Source organism: Helianthus annuus, chromosome 16, assembly GCF_002127325.2.
Source record: "Helianthus annuus cultivar XRQ/B chromosome 16, HanXRQr2.0-SUNRISE, whole genome shotgun sequence".
Classification (NCBI taxonomy): Eukaryota; Viridiplantae; Streptophyta; class Magnoliopsida; order Asterales; family Asteraceae; genus Helianthus; species Helianthus annuus.
Window position 1 is genome coordinate 123367519 of NC_035448.2, and position 27656 is coordinate 123395174.

The window sequence follows — 27656 nt, forward strand, 5'->3', positions numbered from 1 at the left end:
ATTGAGGACAACGTGTAATTTAAGTGGGGGGGGGGGATGCTAAAACCTTGAATTTTGCAAGTCCTAATAACAAGCCTTACACAAAACTCTATTGGAACCGCTGATCACCCCAATTTTTTTCAAAAATTTTCATTTTTTTTACTTGTCTAAAGTTTAAGTTGGGAATTCTAAGACCAACAAGGTTATATTTTTACAAATTTACAACCGATAGCGTCATGCTAAAAAGAACCAACATAAGAAAATTATGAAACGACATGACAAGCTCAGTTAAAATTCGATTATATATACTTGATCACATAGAAAAACACATTCCCACAAAAGTGAGTTTTGAGCCTTTATTGAGCATACAAATATACATCTTTACGCTAAATGCTCATTTTTCGTTTCTTGTGTGAATAGCCGCTTGGTTCTTACGACTCTAGAACTTGCCACGACAATTCATTCCCGGTCCTTACCAACTTAAACCCAAGTAAGTAAATGATGGAGGCATTAGGACTAACCCTTTTTCTTTCAAAACCATTATTTTTATTTTTCTTTTCACCTACCCAAAAACTCCCCCTAGTTAACCCCTTTGAGCCTAAACCTTTTCATTTCTTAACCCAAAACCCTTTTTACCCACCAAAAACCCTTTTTATTTTTTTTATTTTTATTTTTACCCTTTATTTTAGTAACAAGCTCGGTTTTCGTGTGACTGAAAAAAAGAGAATTTTACAATAAAGTTAGAAATAAACAAACAAAGCTCCTAAAAAGCTTGTTTGAAGAAATACTTCATTAAGAATAAAAAGTCACTAAAACAAAATGTTTTATGAAAACCGACGCTTTTTACGTTTTTCGCCCTTTACTAACCACTAACCCAACTACCCACCTTTAGCCCAAGCCTTTACCCAAAAAGTCCTCTTGATATTTACAAAGGTAAAAAGTTAAAAAGGAGGAGGATTGATTGCTTGGCAAGCCTATGGTAGGGATAAGTTCCATGCCGCTCTCGAGTGATTCACTAAAAAAGACACCTTCGGCCGAGTGTGAGTGATTTCTCCCATGAGGTATGTAAACTTGTATATAAATGGAAATTTAAAAAGGCATGTTATGCCCAAAATAAGTAATCTCTTATGAAACGTTCTAAATAAATCATAACGAATAGGATTGTAAATAAATAAAAATAAAACCCAATAAGGATCTTGGATTCCCGACACTCTATGACAAGCCAAAACCTTCTCTTCTGCCCATTCCATTTGGGAGTGTAAGCCACATATTAAAGAGTTTTGCTTGAGGACAAGCAAAAATTCAAGTGTGGGGGTATTTGATGTGTGTAAAATGCAACATATAAATTACATCAAATGAGACATAAAACTAACCCTTTTTAAGTACTAATGTTGGAAAAAGAGTGTTTTTGTCTTCCTTTTGTATTTTCAGGATTAAATGAGCTCAAATTAACAAAAGAAGCAAAAAGACAGCTAAATCTAACATAAATACAAGAAAAGGAACATAAGTGGATTGCCCGACCCCTCGACAGCATCCTCCCAAGCAAAACAGAGAAGGCAGAAGACTGAACACGCCCCGTGCTCAGCCAGCACGGGGCCGTGCCCAAGAAGCAGCAGATAAGACAAACCTATAGAAGCTTCTATTGCCCACCACGGGGCCGTGGCGAAAGTACTGCAGGCGCATTAATTGTAATTGCGAATTACAATTAATGAGGAGAGAGATTGTCAGACGGGCACGTGGCCGTGTGCAGTGGACACGGGGCCGTGCCCAGGCTTCTGTTCAGCCTATAAATAGGAGTGCTTGGCTTCACTGCAACTCATCCCTTGGCACACCACCTCTCTCACACTTCATCCACCACCCACCACCATCACAACACCATCATCCACCACCATCATCCATTGTCCATCATAGAGTGTGTGAGTCGTCTCGGGATCCAAGATTGATCGTAAGAGTTCTTGACAATCAAGGCCATGTTTGCCTAAGTCTCTTACATCACTTGATGAAGACAAGTGTTTAGTATAATACTTTTTATTTTTAATCTTTTGCACTTTTTATTTGGTTTTGTATTAATGACTTTAATAACTAGTTGCTTATGTTGAAGGTGATTCTTCCTTATCGTTTGTCCGTGGTGTCTTGGCATTATTTTACTGTCTATATAAAATAAAAGATTTTCACCATTCATATCTCCACGGTCTATATGGAGGTATGTTGGCTACCTGGTCGGGGGTTAAGGGAACAGTTTGGTAAGGGTCTTGCCCTTGTTCAGCGTTTAGAGGTCCTGCAAGGGACCTGGGTCAAATTTAGTAGGATCTCCTTCAATACCCATAGGTATTGGATGGCGGGGATCCAAACTCTTTGACCCCCTCATAAGTTAACTACTATTAATACTATAACCTGGCTATTTAGGACTGTATCCCTGCTGACTCAGACTACTTAGTCGAGGGTAACGTCACCTCCAAAAGAGGGGCCTACCATAATTTGCATTAATAACTTGATTCATTATCTTTCAATAATCCGACCCTTTAGGATTGTATCCTTGCTGACTCAAACTACTGGGTTGAGGGTAACGTCGCCTTTAAAAGAGGGGCCTACTACAATAACTAAGATAATCTCTTAAACAAGTGCAAAAGTGCGAAAATAATCAAAGGTTATACTAATACACGAGTCGGATCCAAGTGATTCATCTTGTCTATCTGTTTTTATTTTTATTTTTCAGCATTTGGTTAGTTTTATTTTCTTAGTTTAAAAATTTTTTCTAACATTTTGATTTGGTTAGACGTTGAGGATAAACCGGTACTAAAAGCTCTTGTGTCCTTGGATGACCTCGGTATCTTACCAACACTATACTATGTCCACGATGGGTGCACTTGCCCATATGTGTGTTTAGTGTTAGTAAATATCGTGTTTTATAAACTTAAACTTGGCTAAAAGTGTAAAAAGGGCTTAAAATATACATCTAAAATATAACACACTTCACGCACATCAGTAACAAAGGGTCACCGCGGGAAAAAAACTGGACCTCCAACCAAAGAAGACAAGTCTCACCTTAAGTGTACTCACTGTGGTATGACAAAACATACCAAAGAGCAATGTTTTAGGCTTGTCGGATATCCCTAGTGGTGGTCCGACGGTCACAAAAAAGGAACCAAAAATACTGGACCGGAGACAGGGAAAGCTTCTTCCGTGGTGGCAACAGTGAAGTCGCCAACACCACTTATAATAACAATCGGAACAGTGGGTTTGGAGGAGTGGCTATGGCAGCACATGCTGAAGAAGAACATGAGGGCTTCTCGATGTCTACAGGTACTGGATTTGAAAGAGAGATCTCAAAAACCCATTCTTATTCTCTATTTAATTACAATTTACCCCCTAGAGATTCAAGAATACTAGAAGCCACCAATTTTAATGACTTTATAAAAAGAAGCTTTATAAATTGCAAAAAAACACCCCAAGTTTAGTAGCTTGGCGTTTATAGCTCAAAATTATAATAGAAGAAGACAAGAACAATCATGGATATATGATTGCGGAGCCACAGACACCATGAGTTACGAATTATCGGATTTTGCCACGTCAACCAAGCCTACAAAATCATATATACAAGCGGCGAATGGAGAAAAAATGAATGTGAAAAACGGAGGAACCATTGAAATTTCTCCAACGCTAAAACTTTCTAATTGTCTCTATGTTCCCTCCTTGTCATATAAACTATTATCAATAAGTCATGTAACAAAGGAGCTAAATTGCTCAGTCCTCATGCAACCTACATTTTGTATTTTACAGGATATCAGGACGGGAGCGATCATTGGGCGTGGCACTGAAAGACAAGGGTTGTATTACGTGGATGAGGTGACTCAAAGTGGTACTGCAATGCTTTCTCATGGGACATCAGAACGTGAAGCCTGGTTATGGCATAGAAGATTGGGGCATCCATCCATGGGTTATTTGCATATTTTATTTCCTAATTTATTTCCTTCCAATTGTAAGACACATTGTGAGACTTGTGTTTTCGCTAAAAGTCACCGAAAAACCTTTAAGCCAAGTAACGCAAGGGTTGAATTACCTTTTTCATTAATTCACTCAGACGTATGGGGTCCGGCTCCAATTATTGGGGGACAAAACCTTCGTTTTTTTGTGATATTCGTGGATGATTGTACACGAATGACCTGGGTGTATCTATTAAAAAATAAGTCTGAAGTTCTTGAAAAATTCAAGATTTTTTTACTCCATGATCCAAACCCAATTTCATAAAAACATTCAAATTTTCCGATCAGATAATGGAGGAGAATTTGTTAACACCAATATGAAACAATTTTTCCAAACCAAAGGCATAATTCATCAAACCACATGCACTCATACTCCAGAACAAAATGGTGTCGCCAAACGGAAAAACCGCATACTGTTAGAAATAATCCGGGCCCTTCTAATAGAATCACAGGTTCCCAAGCTTTTCTGGCCGGAAGCCCTTGCTACGGCCACTTATCTTATTAATCAGCTGCCCACTCAAATCCTAAAAACAAAAACCCCATTACAAGTCCTTTTAGAAACCACAAAACTTCCCCCCATTCTTACTCTTGAACCCCGAATTTTTGGATGCACTGTTTTCGTCCATATACCTAAGCCAAACAGAACCAAACTCGATCCATGCGCTGAAAAATGTGTCTTTGTTGGATATGGAGTAGATCAAAAGGGATACCGATGCAACAATCCAAAAACCAGACACATGTTCACCACCATGAACTGTGATTTTCTTGAAACTGAGTATTATTTTGCCTCCCAACACAGTGGACAGGGGGAGAAAGAATCACTTGACACACTGAGTTGGTTGAGATATGTGACCTATGAAGAAGGGAGAAGTCACAGTACCCAAAATGAGTCTCCTCCTTCCACACATACAGAAAACCCGAATGTCAGTGTCACCCAAGAAACTGCTCCCAACCTGATACCTGAGGTAAGTAATACTACTCCACCTGGTTCTAATATTCCTCTTGATCCTATCAAAACTGTTGAGAATATTACTAATAAAACAACAGAACAAGATGACAATATATAAGAATAAGAAAATTCTCCAAAACAAGATACAATGGGAAGATATGAGTTGCCTCCTAGGGCAAATCGGGGAGTCCCACCTAAACGATACTCTCTAGAAAAGGAGTCTCGAGGAGGTAGATACCCTATTGCTAACATAGCCAAAGGAAACCTTTCCAGGGAAGCCAAGGCGTTTTCCTCATCTTTGTATGCAGAAGAAATTCCTAACAACACAGAACAATCTTTAAAGTCAAACCAATGGAAAGATGAAATGGAAGAAGAGATGAGAGCCTTGAGAAAAAAACAACACTTGGGAAAAATGTGTCTTGCCATCAGGGAAGAAAACAGTTGGATGTCGCTGGGTCTATACAATTAAGTACAAACCCGACGGTACAGTTGAAAGATATAAAGCTAGATTAGTAGCTAAAGGCTACACTCAAACATACGGGATTGATTACTCGGAAACTTTTTCTCCAGTCGCAAAGATTAATACAATCAGAGTTCTCATCTCCATAGCAGCAAATAAAGATTGGCCACTTCACTAGCTGGATGTAAAAAATGCTTTTCTACATGGAGAGCTTAAAGAAGAAGTTTATATGGAAGCTCCACATGGGTTCACAAATAACTTTGGTGAAAGGGAAGTATGCCTTCTAAAAAAATCCCTTTATGGCTTGAAGCAGTCTCCTAGAGCATGGTTTGGCAGGTTCACCTTAGCCATGAAGAACTATGGTTTTAAGCAAAGTAACTCTGATCATACATTGTTTCTTAAACAGAGAAACAACCTCATAACCTGTCTAATAATCTATGGCGATGACATGATTATTACAGGTAATGATCATGAAGAAATAGCCAACTTAAAAAAGAACTTGTTTACAGAGTTTGAAATGAAAGACCTGGGGAGACTCAAATACTTTCTTGGAATTGAAGTTCTAAGATCGAAACAGGGAATTTTCATGTGTCAAAAGAAGTATGTTCTTGATTTACTAGCAGAAGTTGGAATGATCGATTGCAAACCAGCAGATACTCCTATGATTGTGAACCAAAAGCTCTATATGGAGGAAAAAGCAGAGTTAGCTGACAAAGAAAGATACCAACGACTGGTAGGAAAACTGATATACCTCTCACACACTCGACCAGATATAGCATATGCTGTAGGAGTGGTGAGTCAATTTATGCATCATCCCCAAAGTGCTCATATGGATGCAGTTTTAAGAATTCTAAGATATCTCAAAGGAACGGCTGGTCATGGAGTCTTGTTCAAACCTAATGGGCATCTAGAAACTCAATTATACACTGATGCAGACTGGGCAGGAGATAAAGGCAATCGAAGGTCAACATCAGGATACTTTACCTTGGTTGGTGGAAATCTCGTGACTTGGCGAAGCAAAAAACAAAAGGTAGTGGCTCTTTCAAGTGTTAAAGCTGAATTAAGAGGGATACCAAGGGGGTTAACCGAAGTACTATGGGTGCGAAAACTCTTAACTGAAATAGGATATCCACCACAAGAAAAGAGCAAGATTATAAGTGATAATAAAGCAGCCATCCACATTTCAGAAAACCCAGTACAACACGATCGAACGAAGCACATAGAGGTAGATCGACACTTCATCAAAGAGAAGCTAGAAGAAAAGATCATTACCCTACCTTTTGTGCGATCAAAAAACCAACTTGCTGATATTTTAACAAAGTCAGTTAACGAAAGTATTCTACACAAGTGTCTAGGCAAGTTGAATTTTGGAGATCCCACTATTCAACTTGAGGGAGCGTGTTGAAATAAAGATATAAAAATATTTTACAATCAAGGGATCAGCAAGATTATCTCTTGTCTCATCATATCCCAAGTTTAAAGGCCCAAATATATGGTTTCCTTTTAATCGATAACTACAGCCAACTGACAGATTGTTTTCCTTTTTTTGATCCATTTTACAATAGTATAAATAGAGGCTATTATTCTCTTGTAAAATCATCGAGCAATACAATTTCCTTTCAATACAATTTCCTTGTTCTTAATTCTCTCTTGATAAGAACAATTTCAGAAGGAAACTATATATATGGATAAGTTCATAGAAGCCAAGATATGTTCTTAAGAACCTAGGACACTGAACGGAATATCTCGAAACTAGAAAAGGAGACAACAAGGCCTCTAACAGATCCAGCTGCAGCAAGAAGTGCGATAATCAAGCATATCAAGGTCAAAAGCTTTAACCAAATCCATGTGAAAGAACCCGTTCGAATCTTTGCCCGTGAGATATACATTTCTATTGGGAAATAAATCGTCAACGGCCAGTATGTTGCTGAACCAATAAGTCCCATAAAACTGTTAAAGAACGGAAACATCATGGCGACTATTGCTACTATTATAACATAACACGTCCTCCATGTCAACCGGAACATATTGATATTGTATTTTCCAATGATATATTCTTCCTCTATGAATTTGCATCCTGGCCACTTTTCCCGACTCCAGTTCTCCACAAATGCGAAAAATGGTTGGATAATTACCTAAAAAATGTAATCTAAGTTTGAGAATCTAAAACCGACTTGTAGAAATTAACGTTGTATATGTATATGTACCTGAAAAGCTCCAAGAAGATGTATAACAACAGAAATGTTACCAATGTCGACGACCCAAAATGGTTCATAGAAACCGAACCCTGTCAAGTAGTTCCCAGGCGAATCATTCCCGAATGCTAAGTATCCAAGTATCCCACATATCATGTACAACAAGGTGGATGCTCCAATTCCTATTGTGCAAGACTTTTTCATTACTTTGTTTTCTGGAGGACTTGGTTTTAGTGTGTCCTACATGATCATAAACATCCATTAGCATACACACACATTTAGATATACATATACATATGTAAGGCGGAGAAGAGTTAATTGCCTGTATTTCAAGGAGGACCGGATAGAAAGAATAAGCAAAAGCAATATCTCCAATGGCAGAGAAAGCATTCCACATTTTCTCCATGCTAGTCATGTCTGGTCCAATTGGTTTACCTGTTAGACTTGTTTTTGAGGATGTGCCCCCTTTTATCATAAAACAACCCACAAATGAGTGTACATAGAGGATTGGAGTAACAGTTATCTAAATCTTGCAAGAAAACAGTGCTACCTCACCTGCAATTCTCGCAACTGAGAGAACAATGCCAATGCTAGCATAAGCAAAAGACATGATGGTGGCAACAATGGAAACGAGCGAGAGCTTGTGGAAGTTTGGGATTTGGCTTAAAACGATCTCTATACAAGCGAAGATCAATACGTATTTATTGTTCAACGTGTGACAACCATTTTTGTGCCCGTGCACATGAAAACAATTTGACCTTTTAACCGCCCTGGTTAACCACAAGATATACCAAAATTAGGTAGCTAACTAAACGCAACCACAATATAAGTTTTTGGGTACTTAGTTATTGCTTACGCCATATTGATGGCCGAAGTGATGGTGTACCCAATGCTCGCACCAACTTGAATCGCATATTGAGATATTCCGCATAATTTGTATTTAAACCCTCCTGTTACCACAATATGATCAGAGACTTGTTAAAGGACTGCCTTAAGTAGAAAAATATTCCAACAATTAAGGATTAACTTGCAGGTTGTAACTGTTGGTCAACCTAAGACTTTCTACCAATTTTTAATTATTATATAAACAAACTAAATACTAAATAATAAAAAAAAACAAATGAAAACTAAAAGTCAAGATTAAAATCCAACAGTAACCCAAACCATCTTTATTTAACATACACCAGACACCCGTAATACACTACTAGACAAACGAGTATCACCGACAAATCATACGGAACAAGTGGTGGAACTAGTGATGGTCGGTTGCACCTTTTCATGCTTTTAAAAGTATATTTGATGACGGGGGTAGCCCAAGACTAAATAAAGTGACTAAACATGCAAGTGCTTAAAGGGTTAAACGGTTCAATGGTTGAAAAGCTGTGAAATGGGAAAAGCGAGGAGGGAACAGTAATCAATCACATCCGAGCTCGCTTCACCAACCCACGCTCGCAAAAGCAAAGCAGGTCTGCACAATACATGCTATTATCCAGGGGACAAAAGCCTTCAACCCCAAAAGGGGAAACCCTCCACTGCAAACAGGTTTTACTAGTCTTGTACATACTATTTGAGGAGATGTCTTCCCCTATAAGAAGACAGCTCATTCACCCCAAAAGACATTATTCGATCAGTTGAGATTCCCTCATTTCTGGTCATTCGTGGAGTACTTGCTCACTCTCAAGTTACTCCTTATCACATCCACCACACACGTTCTGTTTGCTTTCACTTCTGGATTCGAGCACGTCTCGGAGAAAGAACTCTCAGCAAACAACAATTACATACTAGTGAACCTCCTTCCACGTTTTGCAAACGTGGGGGGACCCCGCGACCTGCGTTAGGCAAGGTTGAACCCTTCAACCTCTTTGCCTAACCAACTCAGCTACCATCTTTGGTCTCGTGTTTGTTGCATCAACAAGTTGGCGCCCACCGTGGGGCTACGCCGCTATTTCTTCTCAAAAAAGACCTAGTAGTGTAGCTCTCTTCACTCAAAGTCACCATGTCTGAAAGTGGATCTCCGGGAGAAGTGAACCAGATCCCTAACACTTCCACCCCGGGTAGTGGCCAAGCTCATACGACTATAACAACACCTTTCTCAACTCCGGGGAGCACACCCGAGTTCCTTACCTTCAACACCCCAACCCCATCCAGATCCAGGGCTCCATCCCCCAATGTCGGTGTATCTGACACCCCGACGCGTGTTGAACTTACCCCCGAGGGGGTCGCTAATAATTTCCTCGAGTTAAGGTCACTTCTTAAGCAACATGTGAGTAAAGAAAGGGAAAAGGGTATAAGGATTCGTTTAGATTACGACGAACCTGAGCCAACGCTGTCTCCCGGGCCACCCCTACCTCCTTTTACCACAAGAAGTGAGGCTGGTCCCAGCAACCCTCCAAACCCTCACCCTTATCTGCCCACTATGACAAATCCTACGGTACATCCTATCCTCTCTTCCCAACCAATTACTAGTGGTACTCCTCTGGGACATGAGCTAACGCTTGACCAGCTCCTACAGTCCCCGGTGACAAGCTATCCAGCTTCTTTAACAACCACATGGGAGCAAGCTCTGTCCGTGCTTCCTTTAGCACGAAGTGCTGTTACTAGCACCCCTCTTGGAATAAACTGCTCGGGTGGTCCAGGAAGCCTTCAAGGCTTCAACCTCATACCCAATATGATGTTCCAGATGATGGCAAACTTCCCGTGGCAACACTTCATTAATCAAGTGCTAGCCACTCAGGGGAATCACGGCAATAGTAACAACGTGGATACAAGGCCTGAAGAGGACTTGGCTAAACCCTATAAGCCAAGCAACCTCTCATGCTTCTCAAGGCAGATAGCCGATTATGATTTTCAATCAAAGATCAAGATGCCAATCCACATCAGGACGTATGATGGGACTGAAGACCCCGAGGACCATCTCCAGATCTTCACCGGTGCAGCTCGAATAGAAAAATGGTCAAACGCTGAATGTTGCCTAATGTTCATGCAGACTCTTGTTGGATCCGCCAGAATCTGGTTCAACGACCTACCTGCTCAAAGCATTCGAAGCTTTGATGATCTCAGCAGGGGTTTTCTGGCAAACTTCTCCCAGCAAAGGCGATATGTCAAAGACGCAACAGTAATCTTCCAGATAAAACAACGTGATGATGAAAGTCTTCGAGCCTTCATTGAACGATATAAGAAGGAAGGTCTGACCTATGTAGGGGCAGATGAGAAAATGAGAGTGGCTGGCTTTATGAATGCCATAACCTCTAAGTACCTCACACGAGATTTCAACAAATCTCTGCCCAAAACCCTGGAAGAAGCCCTTGAAAGGGCCGAAGCTCACATTCGGGGAGAGGAATCTGTAGACATCAAGGAACAAAGGAAAAGAGGGTCCGGCTGGCGAAGCAATAGCCCGGTTAGAAAAAGAGGAAACTTCAACTCCTACGACAGGCGCCTAAAGGGTTCAGACTCACGAAGGACTGAAGGTCGAAACCTTCCAAACAGAGACAAAGGCACAAGTTTCACTCCCCTCACCAAGACCCCTCAGGAAATCCTGGCAACAGAAGAAGTTAAACAAAACTTTAGATCTCCCAGGCCTCTCCCCAAAAGCAGAAAAAATGAGAACTCCACACAATTCTGCGAGTTTCATGAAGAAAAGGGACACCACACCAACGATTGCTTCCAACTAAAAAAGAGAATTGAAGAGGCTGTTAAGTCAGGAGAACTCGCCCATTTGGTAAAAGGAGTTCGAGACAAGATGGCTGAAAGTAAAGGGAAGGAAGTCAATATGGTGTACTCTGATGAGAAGGTTCCTCACAAAAGGCAGCGGTTGGAAGCTTGGGAGCTTCAGTGTGTTTGCTTCCCCCCTACGAAGAAGAACCCGCTTCCCAGTCCCCTTGTGGTAGAAGCCACAGTGGGAACACTGCAAACATGTAAAGCATACATAGATACAGGGGCAGCCACTGAAATCATGTTCGAAAAGTTCTTCAACCGTTTAAGCAATGAAGAACGTTCAAGGCTTCAACCTTCCGGAGCCTCCATAAAAGGTATCGCCGATATACCCCTCAAGCCTCTGGGGCAGCTAACCCTTGATGTTCGTTTCAGCGAAGGATCGAAAGAGAGAACCCAATCATTAACCTTTGTGGTTATCAACATCCCCTCAATTTATGACGTAATCATAGGGAGGCCCGGACAATGTGCATTTTACATGGCAGTGTCTGTTGGCCATGGCACAGTCAAATTCCCTACTGAAAGGGGGATAGCAACCCTTCAACCCTCGCAGGAAGCTTACATAATTGAGGGTGAAAGCTCGAACAGTGAGGAAGACAGGCAAGGGTTGGTCATAAACCCTAAATACCCTGAGCAACGAATAAGGGTCAACCCAAACCTTTCCCAGGAGACCCTTTCATACCTTGAAAAGCTGCTAACACATCACAGTGATGTATTCGCTTGGTGTCCTGAAGATATGACTGGGATCCCTCGGAACATTGCCTAGCACGAGTTAAGAATACCACCGGATGTCAAACCGGTGGTCCAAAAGAAAAGAAGTCTGGCACCCGAAAGAAGCCTGGCAGCTTGCCAAGAAGTTGAAAAACTTGTGTCGGCCGGCATTCTCCGAGAAGTCAAGTACCAATCATGGGTTGCAAACCCGGTTATGGTCAAGAAACCCGACAAATCTTGGAGAATTGTAACACCCCAAAATATAAAATTTACATATACATATGTAAATTATAAATTGGTCATAACCAAATGTAACATAACTAGGAATAATTAACCTAGTTAGTAAATTGAATTGAAAAAAAAAAAAACAATAAGGAAAAACATGAAATAGATAACCATTTTACAAAATATGGAACTATAGGGACTAAAAGAGGCAAAAGGGAAAAATGTTTTTAATTAAAACAAATAAACACCAAAACACACACACATGTGTGTGTTTGGTCGACGTTTACACAGAGCCAGGAGAAGGGTTCTTTTCAAAACCCTAAACTCACTAAAATCCATCAAAATCTAAGGGAAATCGAGTTGGAAATTAGGGCTTTAACTAAATTCATGATCAACCATGCTAGGAGATCACAAGTTGACTCTAAACAAGCTAGGTGGGAGCTTGGAAAGGAACGGGTCAAACGGATCATGGATGCGAAGAATGTTTGCGCGAACGCGAGGTAAGTAAAGCTTACGCCCAATTGTAGTAAACGTATGTATTTTATAGATGATAAATGTGACAACCGATTACATTCGAAATTGAAGTTCCGACACTAAGCGATGTGAGTCGGAACGAATAAAAATGATCAAAACCATGGTTAATGGTAAAATGGACAAAAGGGCAATTTAGTCGAGAATCGACTAAGAATTTATAAGATTTCTTTAAGGTTACCTTATAGCGAAACTTGAAATGGGTCGGATGTGTGAAGGGGATATTAAAAGTCATGTTTTGACATAAGTATAAATGTTTGGTCATAAATACCAAATGGGTCAAATGGTGGTGATGACACCATTTGACAATATCGACTAATGTTTGGTTGTTAAGTTAAATGTTCAAAGGAGTGAACGGGAAGTGGATTATTGCGTTGCTATAAAGTAGCGGCTAATAAAAGAAAGGTACAAAACGGGTCTATATGTTGACTCGAGCCAGGTACGCATTAATTAGATCATGGCGATATGCGTAGTTGTATTTTAGAATATAAGTTACTATGAAATATAGCGATGATATCGCCACATTGAATATTTGGTCAAAAGATGGTTAGAACTCGTTGGTAGCCGTCAAAAAGGAAGGAATTCCGTAGACAAGCCAAACGGGTCGAATAATCAAGTAAGGCATGGTTATTGTTTCGGATTATGATGGTTTGATGGTTGATTTTGAATATTTTATAACATATTAGAAATATGAGGTTTTAATGAATTAGTATCATAGAAAACTGAAAACCGAGAGTCGGGTCTTGGAGTAATGATCAAATAAAACAAAACCTGACATTCCAGGTACTACCGTAAATTACGGTAGAACCGTAATTTACGGTGGTTGTGATATGGTTTACGGAGCAGATCTCCTGGTTTACGGTGACCAGACATTTCCAGGTCTCACCGTAAATTACGGTGATACCGTAATTTACGGTGGATTCAGAATCACTTTTTTTATATTTTTGTTATTTCTAATGTGGCATTAAGCCTTGGGATTATGTTATTATATAACAACGTCAAAACTAATGATTTTAACGGTTTTGATCATAGGTGAATGCCAAGAGTGCCCGGATGAAGATCAAGCTCGATGAGGAACCGAACACAATAAAATCTAACACTCGGGATTAAAGCTTCCGCACGGCGTTACGCCATATCTTTTAAACGACGAACTTATTTATATTACGTTGAAAACTTTTAAGTTGTAAAAGTTTTTTTTTAGATTACTTGTATTTTCTAAGAATACTTAATCGCAATTTCATGTTTATTTTCGATATTTATACGAAAACCTTAAAAATTATAACATGGGTGTTACAAGTTGGTATCAGAGCCTTGGTTTAAGAGATTCAAGTATGGTGGGGAAAACCATGCTTGGACTTAAACCTTACGCTCTTGATAAAGAATAGTGTTCGGTTCGAGGCTTGATCGCAAATCCGGTAAGTGCATGTATGCTGATGGTCTAGTGTATTAAAGTATTGTAAATAACACATAGGGTTACCGTGTAATACACATTACCCCAACTAAATGATTGATATAGTTGACAAAAATACGCGCGTTGACGCTTATAGTAGAAAAAGCCTTGTATTATAATACAGGGGATTATTGAAGTTGACATTACTAACTTTTGTGAATGTCTTGATTTAAGGACACTTGCATTTAAAGATGACAAAGGACAAACAAATTAAGGATGTGATAGAGGAATAGTCCGAGGCATGACAAGAGGAACATGCTCACTAAGGACTAAATCGCATAAAGACCGCGAACAAGGTTAATGGCAAGAGACGCCCGTCGGGGCAAGCATTATCAGGTGCGTGCTTTTAAATATAATCGCGCAATTAGCAATATGCAACAAACATGTAAAGAATGATTGTCGCATATGTAAATTACAAACTTGGGAAACCTGAATAGAATACATATCCAGGATATTAATTCCAAGAAAACTAAATAGAGGTGTTACTTGCATGGGGTGTGATGTGAAAACTATAATAAGGTCGTGTATGTCATGTGTTAATCGCTTACTCTGGCCAAGTAAGCAGTGGCATATGATACCATGAGTTTCTTATAGCAGACACATTTACATCTGATGTAGTAAGGACGGGATAAATGGGACAAATTAAAAAAGGTACCCAAAAGAATCAAATGAGCAAAATATTTGATAATAATGTAAACGCACAGCCGAGAGACGGAAGCGTACTACATTAGGAAAACGAGCCCAAGTGAAGGGACAAAGAAACATGTAAAATGATGTAGACATGAATTGGGAGGGGGTGTACTTACACTCGAACCCGGAAAACGAAAGCATGTAAAATGATTTAGACATGAATTGGGAGGGGGTGTACTTACACTCGAACCCGGAAAATGAAAGCATGTAAAATGATTTAGACATGAATTGGGAGGGAGTGTACTTACACTCGAACCCGGAAAATGAAAGCATGTAAAATGATCTAGACATGAATTGGGAGGGGGTGTACTTACACTCGAACCCGGAAAATGAAAGCATGTAAAATGATTTAGACATGAATTGGGAGGGAGTGTACTTACACTCGAACCCGGAGAACGCAAGCATGTAAAATGATTTAGACAAGTGTTTGGGAGGGAGTGTACTTACACTCGAACCCGGAAAATGCGGATGTCTCTAAATGAGTCGTTTTTGTAAAACGCCAAACTTGAGAAAAAAGTAGGAATATAAAAGCGAAACGAAGTCATAATGCGTACCGTAAGGGTTGCAATAATAACGACTTCGGTAAAACACCCGGTTGGTGGGTAAGGATTTAAACACATGCGTAGACCGAGAAACGGGAACTCGGATGGAAAGTTAAAAGATTGGATTTTGAGTCATTACTAAAAGATGACAAGATAAAGTAAATAGAAGTTTTGATAAATCATGTTCAACTATTTTAAAGTTGAACGGGTCGAACAAATATTGAAGTTTGACATTCATAAGTGACGAATTTTCACACGAACAAGTTAAACGGGTTAGATAAAACGAAACATTGGAAAAGATAAAGAACCCGGTAATGGGACGAGATTGAATGCAAATATGAGCGCAAACCGAAGAAAGGAAAGCGCGAGACATTAATGAACCCATGTAATGGGTCGGAATTAAATATGAGATGATTGTGGACACGAATCACAGTCGGCATGAGCGAAATTTTGATGCAAAAAAAAAAAAAAAACAAATAATTTTCAAATATAAAAAGGAGAATCTACGGGATCATTATAACCTTCGGGTTAGAAACAATGTAATGGTCTACGGGACTAAACTGACCCATGGGTCACGAATAGAAAGGGAAGGAATCATAAAGGCAACGCCCTAAAGAAGTGAAAGCCTAAATAAATAGCCTACGAGGCCAAGTAAAAGAATCTACGGGTTACGTAGACGAGCGGGGGAACCAGTAGAGAATTCCCACATAAAACTAGATTGTAAAAGAATAAATTACAAATTGTCAATGTCCTGGTATGGATAATTGACAAAAGATAAAGAAAAGATCCTAAACTAAAACTTTGGTTTTAGTAAGAAATAACGTTTTTACAAATATGTATGCTGATAGGAAATTGAATATTAAGCATGAAAGGTTCAAGTTTTGACACTGATAGGCGCAAGACGTTATGTTTGAAAAGTGATATTTTCGAAAATGAAATTTTGATATAAATTAAATATGATATGACGTGATCACGGTCAAGAACTGCAATGTGAAGTAGAATCACATTATAACCAAGCAAGCTGTAAAAAGTAACTGGACTAATAAGTCTAGTTAGCGAGACCGGTTAAGGTCAGCAATTAAAATCAAGAAATTTGGTTTGCTTGTAAGCGGTGGATTCGGTATAACTAAATCGAATGAATAAATTTGAAAACAAAAGAAATTGTTGCTAAAAGTGAAAATTCTCACTAAAGACCTTTAAACGGGTCAAAGTAATGGATTCATAAAGAATTCCATAGTATATGAAAGCGATGGATATCGCTAAGTTAACTAAACTAGTGGAAATAACAAGATTACGTTATTTCAAGTTGCATTATGTCGTATGAGATGTGTAGACAATTAGTAACCAAAAAGATGTTACCATACTTTTCTGGTACTAATAACGATTGGTTAAAAATATAAGTAATGTTTAAAAGAATTCTAGGATCGAATACATTGAGTTTAAACTCGATGAATTATGTAAGAAAAGGTTTCGAGGACGAAACCTCTTTAAGGGGGGTAGACTTGTAACACCCCAAAATATAAAATTTACATATACATATGTAAATTATAAATTGGTCATAACCAAATGTAACATAACTAGGAATAATTAACCTAGTTAGTAAATTGAATTGGAAAAAAAAAACAATAAGGAAAAACATGAAATAGATAACCATTTTACAAAATATGGAACTATAGGGACTAAAAGAGGCAAAAGGGAAAAATGTTTTTAATTAAAACAAATAAACACCAAAACACACACACATGTGTGTGTTTGGTCGACGTTTACACAGAGCCAGGAGAAGGGTTCTTTTCAAAACCCTAAACTCACTAAAATCCATCAAAATCTAAGGGAAATCGAGTTGGAAATTAGGGCTTTAACTAAATTCATGATCAACCATGCTAGGAGATCACAAGTTGACTCTAAACAAGCTAGGTGGGAGCTTGGAAAGGAACGGGTCAAACGGATCATGGATGCGAAGAATGTTTGCGCGAACGCGAGGTAAGTAAAGCTTACGCCCAATTGTAGTAAACGTATGTATTTTATAGATGATAAATGTGACAACCGATTACATTCGAAATTGAAGTTCCGACACTAAGCGATGTGAGTCGGAACGAATAAAAATGATCAAAACCATGGTTAATGGTAAAATGGACAAAAGGGCAATTTAGTCGAGAATCGACTAAGAATTTATAAGATTTCTTTAAGGTTACCTTATAGCGAAACTTGAAATGGGTCGGATGTGTGAAGGGGATATTAAAAGTCATGTTTTGACATAAGTATAAATGTTTGGTCATAAATACCAAATGGGTCAAATGGTGGTGATGACACAATTTGACAATATCGACTAATGTTTGGTTGTTAAGTTAAATGTTCACAGGAGTGAACGGGAAGTGGATTATTGCGTTGCTATAAAGTAGCGGCTAATAAAAGAAAGGTACAAAACGGGTCTATATGTTGACTCGAGCCAGGTACGCATTAATTAGATCATGGCGATATGCGTAGTTGTATTTTAGAATATAAGTTACTATGAAATATAGCGATGATATCGCCACATTGAATATTTGGTCAAAAGATGGTTAGAACTCGTTGGTAGCCGTCAAAAAGGAAGGAATTCCGTAGACAAGCCAAACGGGTCGAATAATCAAGTAAGGCATGGTTATTGTTTCGGATTATGATGGTTTGATGGTTGATTTTGAATATTTTATAACATATTAGAAATATGAGGTTTTAATGAATTAGTATCATAGAAAACTGAAAACCGAGAGTCGGGTCTTGGAGTAATGATCAAATAAAACAAAACCTGACATTCCAGGTACTACCGTAAATTACGGTAGAACCGTAATTTACGGTGGTTGTGATATGGTTTACGGAGCAGATCTCCTGGTTTACGGTGACCAGACATTTCCAGGTCTCACCGTAAATTACGGTGATACCGTAATTTACGGTGGATTCAGAATCACTTTTTTTTATATTTTTGTTATTTCTAATGTGGCATTAAGCCTTGGGATTATGTTATTATATAACAACGTCAAAACTAATGATTTTAACGGTTTTGATCATAGGTGAATGCCAAGAGTGCCCGGATGAAGATCAAGCTCGATGAGGAACCGAACACAATAAAATCTAACACTCGGGATTAAAGCTTCCGCACGGCGTTACGCCATATCTTTTAAACGACGAACTTATTTATATTACGTTGAAAACTTTTAAGTTGTAAAAGTTTTTTTTTAGATTACTTGTATTTTCTAAGAATACTTAATCGCAATTTCATGTTTATTTTCGATATTTATACGAAAACCTTAAAAATTATAACATGGGTGTTACAAGAATGTGCATAGATTTTAAAGATCTTAACAAAGCTTGTCCCTGTTGGTACACTACATCTGCTGATTACGTCTTGTATCGAGTCATAAGTCTTAGATGTTAGATCTGGGCACAATATATGAGAAATTGTAAGATTTGTATAGATTTAGATTGTTTGGATCGCTTATAGGTCCATTAGGTTTATGGGTCGCTCGAACGAACATGGTTGGGCCGCTCGAGTGGTAACATGTTGGACCGCTCCAATGTCATGTGTGGGCCGCTTATTGGGCCTGTCCAATAAGCGGTTCCAGGATAGCATAAATACCTTAGGGGCGATCTCAGTTGTAACGTTGGTTGAATCTCGTACCGAAGTGCTGCCGGATCGAGAACTGGTTGTATTTACCGTCAAATCAATATAGAAAGAGTTTAAAAGTGAATTGCAAGCTATTCCTACGTTGATTACTTGTTTTCCGCACCTGTAATTGACGAAAACGCCTCTGATCGACTCATTCGGGTCGCCATACGATCCTACAGTCCCAAAGATTGTTACCCGCTACCAGAAATTGATCTCAAGGTCGATTCCCTCACAGGATATTCGTTTAAATGCTTTCTTGATGCATACAAAGGGTATCACTAAATCCTCATGAAGAAGGAGGATGAAGAAAAGACAGCCTTTCACACAGACAAAGGTATCTTTTGTTATCAAAAGATGCCTTTTGGCCTAAAAAATGCAGGTGCCACCTATCAACGACTCGTCGACAAGGCCTTCGAAAACCAAATCGGCAAAAACATGGAGGCATACGTTGATGACTTGGTTATTAAAAGCAAGACAGAACACCAAATGCTTGACGATATTCAAGAAACTTTCAAGAACCTCAGAAAGGTAAACATGAAGCTCAATCCGGAGAAATGCTCGTTTGGATTTGAGGAAGGAAAATTCTTGGGTCACATCGTCGGAAAGCAAAGCATCAAGGCCAACCCTAACAAGGTAAAAGCTGTCCTCGAAGCTAAACCTCCAAGAACCAAGAAAGAGGTTGAAAGCCTAAATGGGAAGCTTGCAGCCTTGAAGCGTTTTACCTCAAAATTGGCCGAAAGATCTCTGCCCTTCTACAAAACGCTCAAGAACTTCTCAGACAAGAAGGATTTCAAATGGACCGATGAAGCTGAAGAAGCTTTCAATCAAATGAAGCAGCACTTGGCCTCCCTACCAGATATCGGTGTACCTTTCAATTGCTGACGAAGCCATCAGCGCAGTCCTCACCATTGAAAGAGACAAGGCTCAGGTACCCGTTTATTTTTTCAGCAAAACTCTAAAATTAGCTGAAACCAAATACCCTCCCCTCGAAAAACTTGCCCTAGCTCTGGTTCAAACAGCTAGAAGGCTTAGGAGGTACTTCCAAGCACATCCTATACAAGTGGTCACTGACCAACCTGTCAAGAATGTGCTTGAAAAACCTGAAAACTCTGGAAGGCTAGCAAAATGGGCAGTGGAACTAGGTGAACACAACATCACCTATGTCCCACGAAAAGCCATTAAAGCTCAGGTTCTGGCTGATTTCCTGGTAGAAGTCCCAAGCCAAACAGTTGACGAAGTAAACACCACAACCACTGAACCCTCCAACCCTGAAGCCTGGAAATTATTCACTGATGGGGCTTCAAGCGTTGAAGGGTCAAGAGCCGGTTTAGTTCTAATCAACCCTAAAGGGTTAGAATTTACATATGCCCTCCATTTTAATTTTCAGACCACCAATAACGAGGCTGAATACGAGGCATTGATCGTTGGTTTAAGACTGGCCAACGAAATGAAAGTTCAGAAGCTTGAAGTGTTCACAGATTCATTGCTAGTCTCAAGCCAAGTTAACGACAGCTATATTGCTAAAGAACCCAACATGAGGAGATATAAAGAGAAGTCCAAGGAGTTAATGAACACCTTCCAAACATGCAGCATCAAGCAAATTCCAAGGTCTCAAAATAAAAAGGCCGATGCCTTGAGTAAATTAGCATCCCTCACCTTCGCTCACCTCACTAAAAAGGTGTTGGTTGAAGTGTTGAAGGCCCCATCGATCGATGAATTGGAAGTACAAGATGTGGTCACCGAGGAAGATCCAAATTGGATGACTCCCATAAAAAAATTCCTCCAAAGTAATGAACTACCCAATGATCAAATAGAAGCCGAAAGGGTTAAAATCAAAGCAAGACAATATGTGTTGCAAGGAGAAACCCTCTACAAAAAAGGTTACCTTGCCCCCTTGCCAAGATGTGTTGGTCCCGAACAAAGCAAGTATTTGATCAAGGAAATACATAAGGAATATGCGGAGCTCATTTTGGAGCTAGGTCGGTGGTCGCAAAGCTCATGAACCTTGGATATTTCTGGCCGTCGATGCATCGTGACACCGTTGAACAATTAAAGAAATGTGATGCCTGTCAAATCCATGCCCCAATTCCAAGAAGTCCCAAACATGATCTTGTTCCAATAACCTTGGCATGGCCATTCCATAAATGGGGAATGGACATTGTTGGGCCATTCCCTCCAAGCAGAGGGGGAGTAAAATTCTTGTTAGTAGCAATTGACTACTTTAGCAAGTGGCCAGAGGTTAAACCCCTTGCCAAGATCACAGAAAAACAAGTCATAGACTTCGTTTGGGAAAACATCATCTGCCGCTATGGGTTGCCGGGGGTAATTGTCACCGACAATGGAAAGCAATTTGCTGAGAAACCTTTCAGCCTTTGGTGCAAGTAATACAGGATCAACCAGATCTTTAGCTCAGTGGCTTACCCGCAGTCAAACGGCCAGGTCGAAAGAGCCAACCGAAGTATTGTGGAAGGCATCAAGACGAGATTGGGAAGATATGAAAGCAATTGGCTGGAAGAATTGCCTAGCGTCCTATGGGCAATTAGAACAACCGAAAAAACAAGTCACAAGAAAACACCTTATAGTTTGGTATTTGGATCCAAGGCCGTAATCCCTGCTGAAATAGGAGTTGTAACCCAACGAATTGTCAACATGGATCCCGAAACAAATCAACATGAGACCATGTTGAACTTACAACTCCTAGAGGAAGCCCGAGATCAAGCGGCAATACAAGAAGCCAAATACAAACAAAAGATGGAAGCCTACTACAACAAGAGGGTTAAAAATGAATGATTCAAACCAGGGGATCTAGTCCTCAGAAACAATGAAGCTAGCAAAAAGGAAAATCAAGGGAAGGTAGGCCCAAAATGGGAAGGTCCATATACCATCCTCGAAGCACACAAGGGCGGATCCTACAAGCTAGTAGACTCAGAAGGCAAAAGGCTTCCAAGGCATTGGAACTGAAAAACCCTGAGAAAATTCTATGTGTAGACAAAAAGTTTAGTTTGTATTAAAATGAAAACCTTTTGTAAAAAGCAGGTACTGCTTGAATGAATGAAGTTGATTTATCAAACTTGTCTTTCTATCCTAATATCAGGTTGAGAACCTAGCAAAAAACTCCATGGCAAGGGCCATGTAAGGGGATGAGCTCCCAGGCCATATCGCTCAATAGGTTCAAGGGTTGAATGAACCTATATAAGGGGTGAGTTCCTAAATCAATACAACTCCATGAGACTTATTAAGCGAAAATAACAATGTCTCATAGACAGGTTTGAACAGCCTACACCAATCGTTCCTTAAGTCTTAGAAATACAATCAACAAATAGGCTTACGAAATCAAGTAAATCACAAAGAAATTATGAAAAGGATAGATACTACGTCTTCTTGTTCATAAACACTAAGGCTAAGTGTCTGCAGCACTGAACCCTTTAAAGTGTAAAAAACAAAAGACAAAGTAAACTCAACAAAAGACAAGGCTAAGAAAGAATGTTAATTGACAAAGGGAAAATAAGCAGGCCCATCAATAAAACATGCAAACCAAACCAAAAGCTATCAAGGCTTCAAGCCACCCAGATAATAAGCTCGAAACGTTGAAGGCTTCAACCCAAAAGCAGCTAACCAAAAGGCTTGAAGGGTTAAGAGCCTACTGAACAAATCAAGCAAAGCAAGTAAACAAACATAACACAAGTAACATAATAACCATCATACCATAACTAGGAAGGTCATAAGAGACCTTCAGAAAAAAGTTAAAGCAAGTTCTAGTAACTTGCAAGAAAAACTATTGTTCAAATGGCCATACAGGCCCAACAAACCACCAACAGGAACCTTAAGGGTTCCTGAAAACCTAATATTGTTTAAAACATTACAGACATAAAGTGTTTTGCTAAGAAAGCTACGAATAAATGTCAGATGGCAGAAGGCTTGGAACCTTCAGCTTTGGACTTCTTGGCTTTCTTAGACTTCTTGGCCTTAGCGCCATCACCACCACCAACAGCGGAGGCCTCTAAACCAACATCCTTTGAAGCATCAGGCAGACTGGAAAGGGTATCATCACTATCTCCGGAATAAGATCTCTTCTTTGAAAGGGAGCCCAAAACCTCAGCACACACCTTTTCATTCAGACCCTCAGGTTTCATATCCTGTAAAACAGATAAAGGCTTACCAAAGCAAGAGGAAACCTGATGAACATAGGGATAGGTTAGCCTCTCCATTTGTTCAACTGAGCTCTTGAATACATCAGAAGAATCCGGGCGAAATAAGGGAGACTTTTCCAGAGCATGCCCAGCTTCATGCAGTTTATAACCAGCAACAAGACCTTGGTGTTTTCCCAAGTTGAGCAATTTTGTATACACTTCACCAAGAGCAGAATTAAACTCAGTAGAGTGAAGTAGGTAAGTGACAACCTGTTGAAAGCCCTGCTCAATCAACCACTGGTTATCGCTAGTGGCACAAGACACTGAAGCCTTCAAACTCTTTTTCTCCTCATCAAAGGCTTTCTGGGCAACAGACAAAGCCTCCCTGTCCGCCTTTAGCTTCAACCGATCAGCCTCGAAGTTCTTCTTAAAATCAGTCATTTCAATTTCATGCTGCCTGGATAAGCCTTCAACCTTCTTAGACCAAGCCTCCTCCTTCTCAGCAAAGCTGCTTATCTCCTTTCTCATTGACGCCATTGAAGACTTCATTTTATCTTTCTTTTTGGAAAAGTCTTCATACTCTCGCATCCTTTGGCGAAAACGAGCAACCCCCTGAGGAAGCATGGCTGCAAGGTTGCAAGTACTAAGAATCATCCGGGATAACATCACATCATCGTCCATCTTAGAGATAGTCTTGTGAACCGAAGGAGGAGCAATATGACTAAGGGCCTCTTCACAGACAGAAGCATCTTTAAAGCTATCATCAACCTTCACCGACCAGCTTGGCACAAAAACGGCATTAGGATTTAACCCTTCAACGTCCATACTTCGAAGAACCTTGAACAGGTGTAGCAGCAACCTTTCTGGCCGAATCCTTTTTGTCACGAACAACTAACTTCCCTTCCCTTTCGGAACCCGCCTCAACACCTTGGTCCTCAGACTCTTCAATATCATCACTCAAATCCACCGGTTCAGTAGAGGTGGATTGAGGAGCAGCTTTCAAACGACGAGTAGATCGTCGAGTTAAAGCCTTGGGAGCAAGAGGCTTAGAGAAACCTTTCACAGTCGACACACTAACATACCCACCACCCTCAAACCTTTGCTCAGCAGTCCTAACAACAACATTCTCACCCGGAACAGATGGAGCATCCTCAAACACAACGTCCGAAGTGTCATCACTCTTGATGAAATCCAAGGCAGACATAACTGCAAAGAACAAACGGACAAAACATGAGACAAAAATTTGAAAGATAAAAGAAAAAAGAAAACAAAAATGCATACCCGTGCCATCTCTCATCAGAACCGGATCCCGGTCAGCTTTTTCCCACAACTTACTAACCCCTAATAGAACCAGCAAATGATCAGGAAAGGGACGAACCCTCGCAGGGCATTTACGAATACATTGCAGAAAAGCATCGTTTAAATCAGACTCAAGGGGTTCCGGTTCATTGAGAACAGCATCCGGGTGACGCCACACAGTTTTAAACGGAACAATAGTGTCTGAAACCCAGAAAAAACGATTCTTCCAAGTTCCAAGCGTGGTAACCATCGATGAAATAAGGCCAGAATCAACCTTAGATGCTTCAAAAGTAAACCAATCACCATTCTTGGCGAGTCGGAAAAAGCGACGGAATAACAATAAAGAGGGATCATATCCGAGGGCACGGCACAAAACCTCGAAGTGTAAAACCCTAGCCATGCCCTTCGGATGAATCTGACCAAAGGAAACCCGATAATACTCTAACAAATTCAAAACAAATAGAGAAAACGGATAGCGAAGGTTTGAAAATTCAAAGTGACGGCAATAAAGGGCGATGGAACCAGCCGGACATTTATCAATCGAAGCATCACACGCAGGAGCAGTAGGTGTAAATTCAGTCCCAATGCCATAATCTTTACAAAACAACTCTACTTCCTCTTGGGTTAACCGGGAAAAGGATCTTGCTAAATCCTTAAGGGCACCCATTTTTGAAAGAAAATTATGAAGCAAAAGTAAAGCAAAGGATGAACAAACACTAACCTTGAAAGAAAGGGGAGAGATTTGCAGAAAACACTTGATGCAAAATGAAACGACAGTAAAGGAAAATATAAAACGAGTTAATATAGGGGCAAAAAAGTAATTAATGTCTTCTGCAAAACCGCCACCCTCTCTACTGCCATACATCAATCAAATCAACTGTCAATCATTCAAAATTCAAATTCAAATATTAACTGCCTTCAGCCTTTCAACCCATCAAGCAACGAACCATTGAAACCTTCAAGCAATAACACACATGCATAAAAGTCAGAAGTCTTTGAGTATACTACCCAAAAGCCTCTGACTTGGGGGGCTGATGACGGGGGTAGCCCAAGACTAAATAAAGTGACTAAACATGCAAGTGCTTAAAGGGTTAAACGGTTCAATGGTTGAAAAGCTGTGAAATGGGAAAAGCGAGGAGGGAACAGTAATCAATCACATCCGAGCTCGCTTCACCAACCCACGCTCGCAAAAGCAAAGCAGGTCTGCACAATACATGTTATTATCCAGGGGACAAAAGCCTTCAACCCCAAAAGGGGAAACCCTCCACTGCAAACAGGTTTTACTAGTCTTGTACATACTATTTGAGGAGATGTCTTCCCCTATAAGAAGACAACTCATTCACCCCAAAAGACATTATTCGATCAGTTGAGATTCCCTCATTTCTGGTCATTCGTGGAGTACTTGCTCACTCTCAAGTTACTCCTTATCACATCCACCACACACGTTCTGTTTGCTTTCACTTCTGGATTCGAGCACGTCTCGGAGAAAGAACTCTCAGCAAACAACAATTACATACTAGTGAACCTCCTTCCACGTTTTGCAAACGTGGGGGGACCCCGCGACCTGCGTTAGGCAAGGTTGAACCCTTCAACCTCTTTGCCTAACCAACTCAGCTACCATCTTTGGTCTCGTGTTTGTTGCATCAACAATATTCAAGAATAAGATGATCAAAAACATACAATCTGATTAGCATAAACTTACCAAGATTAACTTTAACAGCTTGCATGTAATTATAGTTTCGGGTGCCAGTAACCGGATCAGGAGACCTGTAGCAGTCCGAAAGCAAAATGCAGGTGTACCAAGTGATGACAGCAAAGGCTACAAGTAAAAGAACTCCAATAATCCAACCTAACTGAGCGAAACACCAGGCTAAGGACAACACTCCAGATCCTACCACCACTGTCATGATATGTGCACTTGTAGTAATCAATGTTCCTTAAAAAAACACCACAAAATTCATATAAAAACCCTCAAAATCACAAGAGTTCACATGAATTTACTGTAGATGCATACAAGTATTGCATTTATATTATAACTTCTTATTTTGCATACCTGTTCTTCTGATTCTGCCATCATCATCAAAAGATAAACTTGGAAGTTTCTGCATCTTTTTCTTTCCCTGAGACTCAAAATGTTGAGGAATATGAAGAAGGCATTGTTGTATATATAGACATTTATGTAGGGTGATTCATGAACTTGTCTCTTGAATTTAATATTGCAGTTACTCCAGTTTTCTAACACATCATTCTTTGGAAAGTGTAAAAGAGGCCAAATCACTAGTATTTTTTTTTTTTTTTGGAAAGTATTAACTCTTTTCTCTCACACTCATGGTTGACTATTTCTTGGACAGATTCTTTTTCATTATTAATCTAGTAAGATTCACGGTAACCTTATGTTTTTAACAAATCTTGTATGAATACCTGTCTACATTCGTTTTAAGAACTAATTAAACGATTGTTATTTTGGCTTAAAAAAAACTTCGTTCATGTTTCTTTTTAATGAGTGACCAAAATTAGTCAAATGGTGGACGTTGACTCGTATATGGACCATTGAGAATGTAGAAAAAGAATAAAGACATAGATACTCTAAAAAATATCATCACACTTTGGTGGGTGGTTGACACTTCGTGCCTTTTAAATTAAGGTTCAATTCCTAATATGAGATAAACTTGGTATAATTTAGTAGGAATTATGTAAATTTGTCGTTTAAAAAAAGATACTCTAAAATAATAACCCTCATAAGGGGGCGGGGCACTAGCGGTTAAGCCCCTCCTGGGTTCATTGTGATATAACACCGCCGCCACCCACAAAGGCAGGCAAGGCGGGTTGGTTTTGCCTTAAGGAGTACCCATGAACCATTTGAGTTGTTTGAGATCAAAGATGACCTTGAGATTTGTTGATGGGTTTTTATTGGTTGTGAAGTTTGACTTTAGAATTAAAAAAAAATTGTTTATTGCAAGGGTAAGATCCCGCCAACGTTTTGTGGCTAAAGAGTACATTTTATGTTTTTTACATGGCGGGTTTTGGTTGATTAGGACAAGAGTACTACCCTTGAGTGCCCCTTAGCCCCTAAATTATTTGAAAATAATTGGGTTTTTATATAAACTAGTTTTTATTGGCGTCGCGCATTGCGACGAAACATAGCAAATGATAATGTTAAA

General features: G+C 39.7%; 2 protein-coding genes and 1 long non-coding RNA gene across 7 annotated transcripts; 1 reads left to right on the plus strand and 2 right to left on the minus strand.

Annotated features, from left to right (window-relative positions):
• Positions 1–7095: 7095 nt before the first annotated feature.
• Positions 7096–7981, minus strand: LOC118488244 (amino acid permease 6-like). Its single transcript, XM_035985497.1, has 3 exons — positions 7889–7981; positions 7579–7806; positions 7096–7506 (listed from the first exon to the last, which is right to left on the minus strand). The coding sequence occupies exons 1-3, from the start codon at positions 7979–7981 to the stop codon at positions 7096–7098; spliced, it is 732 nt and encodes a 243-aa protein (XP_035841390.1).
• Positions 7982–8089: 108 nt separating this feature from the next.
• LOC110933101 (amino acid permease 6) lies at positions 8090–26658 on the minus strand. Its single transcript, XM_022176340.2, has 4 exons — positions 26549–26658; positions 26198–26431; positions 8423–8516; positions 8090–8336 (listed from the first exon to the last, which is right to left on the minus strand). Exons 1-4 carry the CDS (start codon positions 26601–26603, stop codon positions 8090–8092), a joined length of 630 nt encoding a protein of 209 aa, XP_022032032.2. The 5' UTR covers positions 26604–26658.
• Positions 12290–18722, plus strand: LOC110935991. Of its 5 annotated transcripts, none has more exons than XR_004883743.1 (4): positions 12290–12713; positions 13093–14530; positions 17322–17406; positions 17772–18722. It is a non-coding gene; the product is annotated as an uncharacterized LOC110935991 (long non-coding RNA). The 5 variants fall into 5 exon arrangements; XR_004883744.1 differs by having other exon boundaries at positions 12293–12713; positions 17786–18722; XR_004883745.1 differs by having other exon boundaries at positions 12294–12713; positions 13079–13183; positions 13777–14530; positions 17322–18722.
• Positions 26659–27656: the final 998 nt, after the last annotated feature.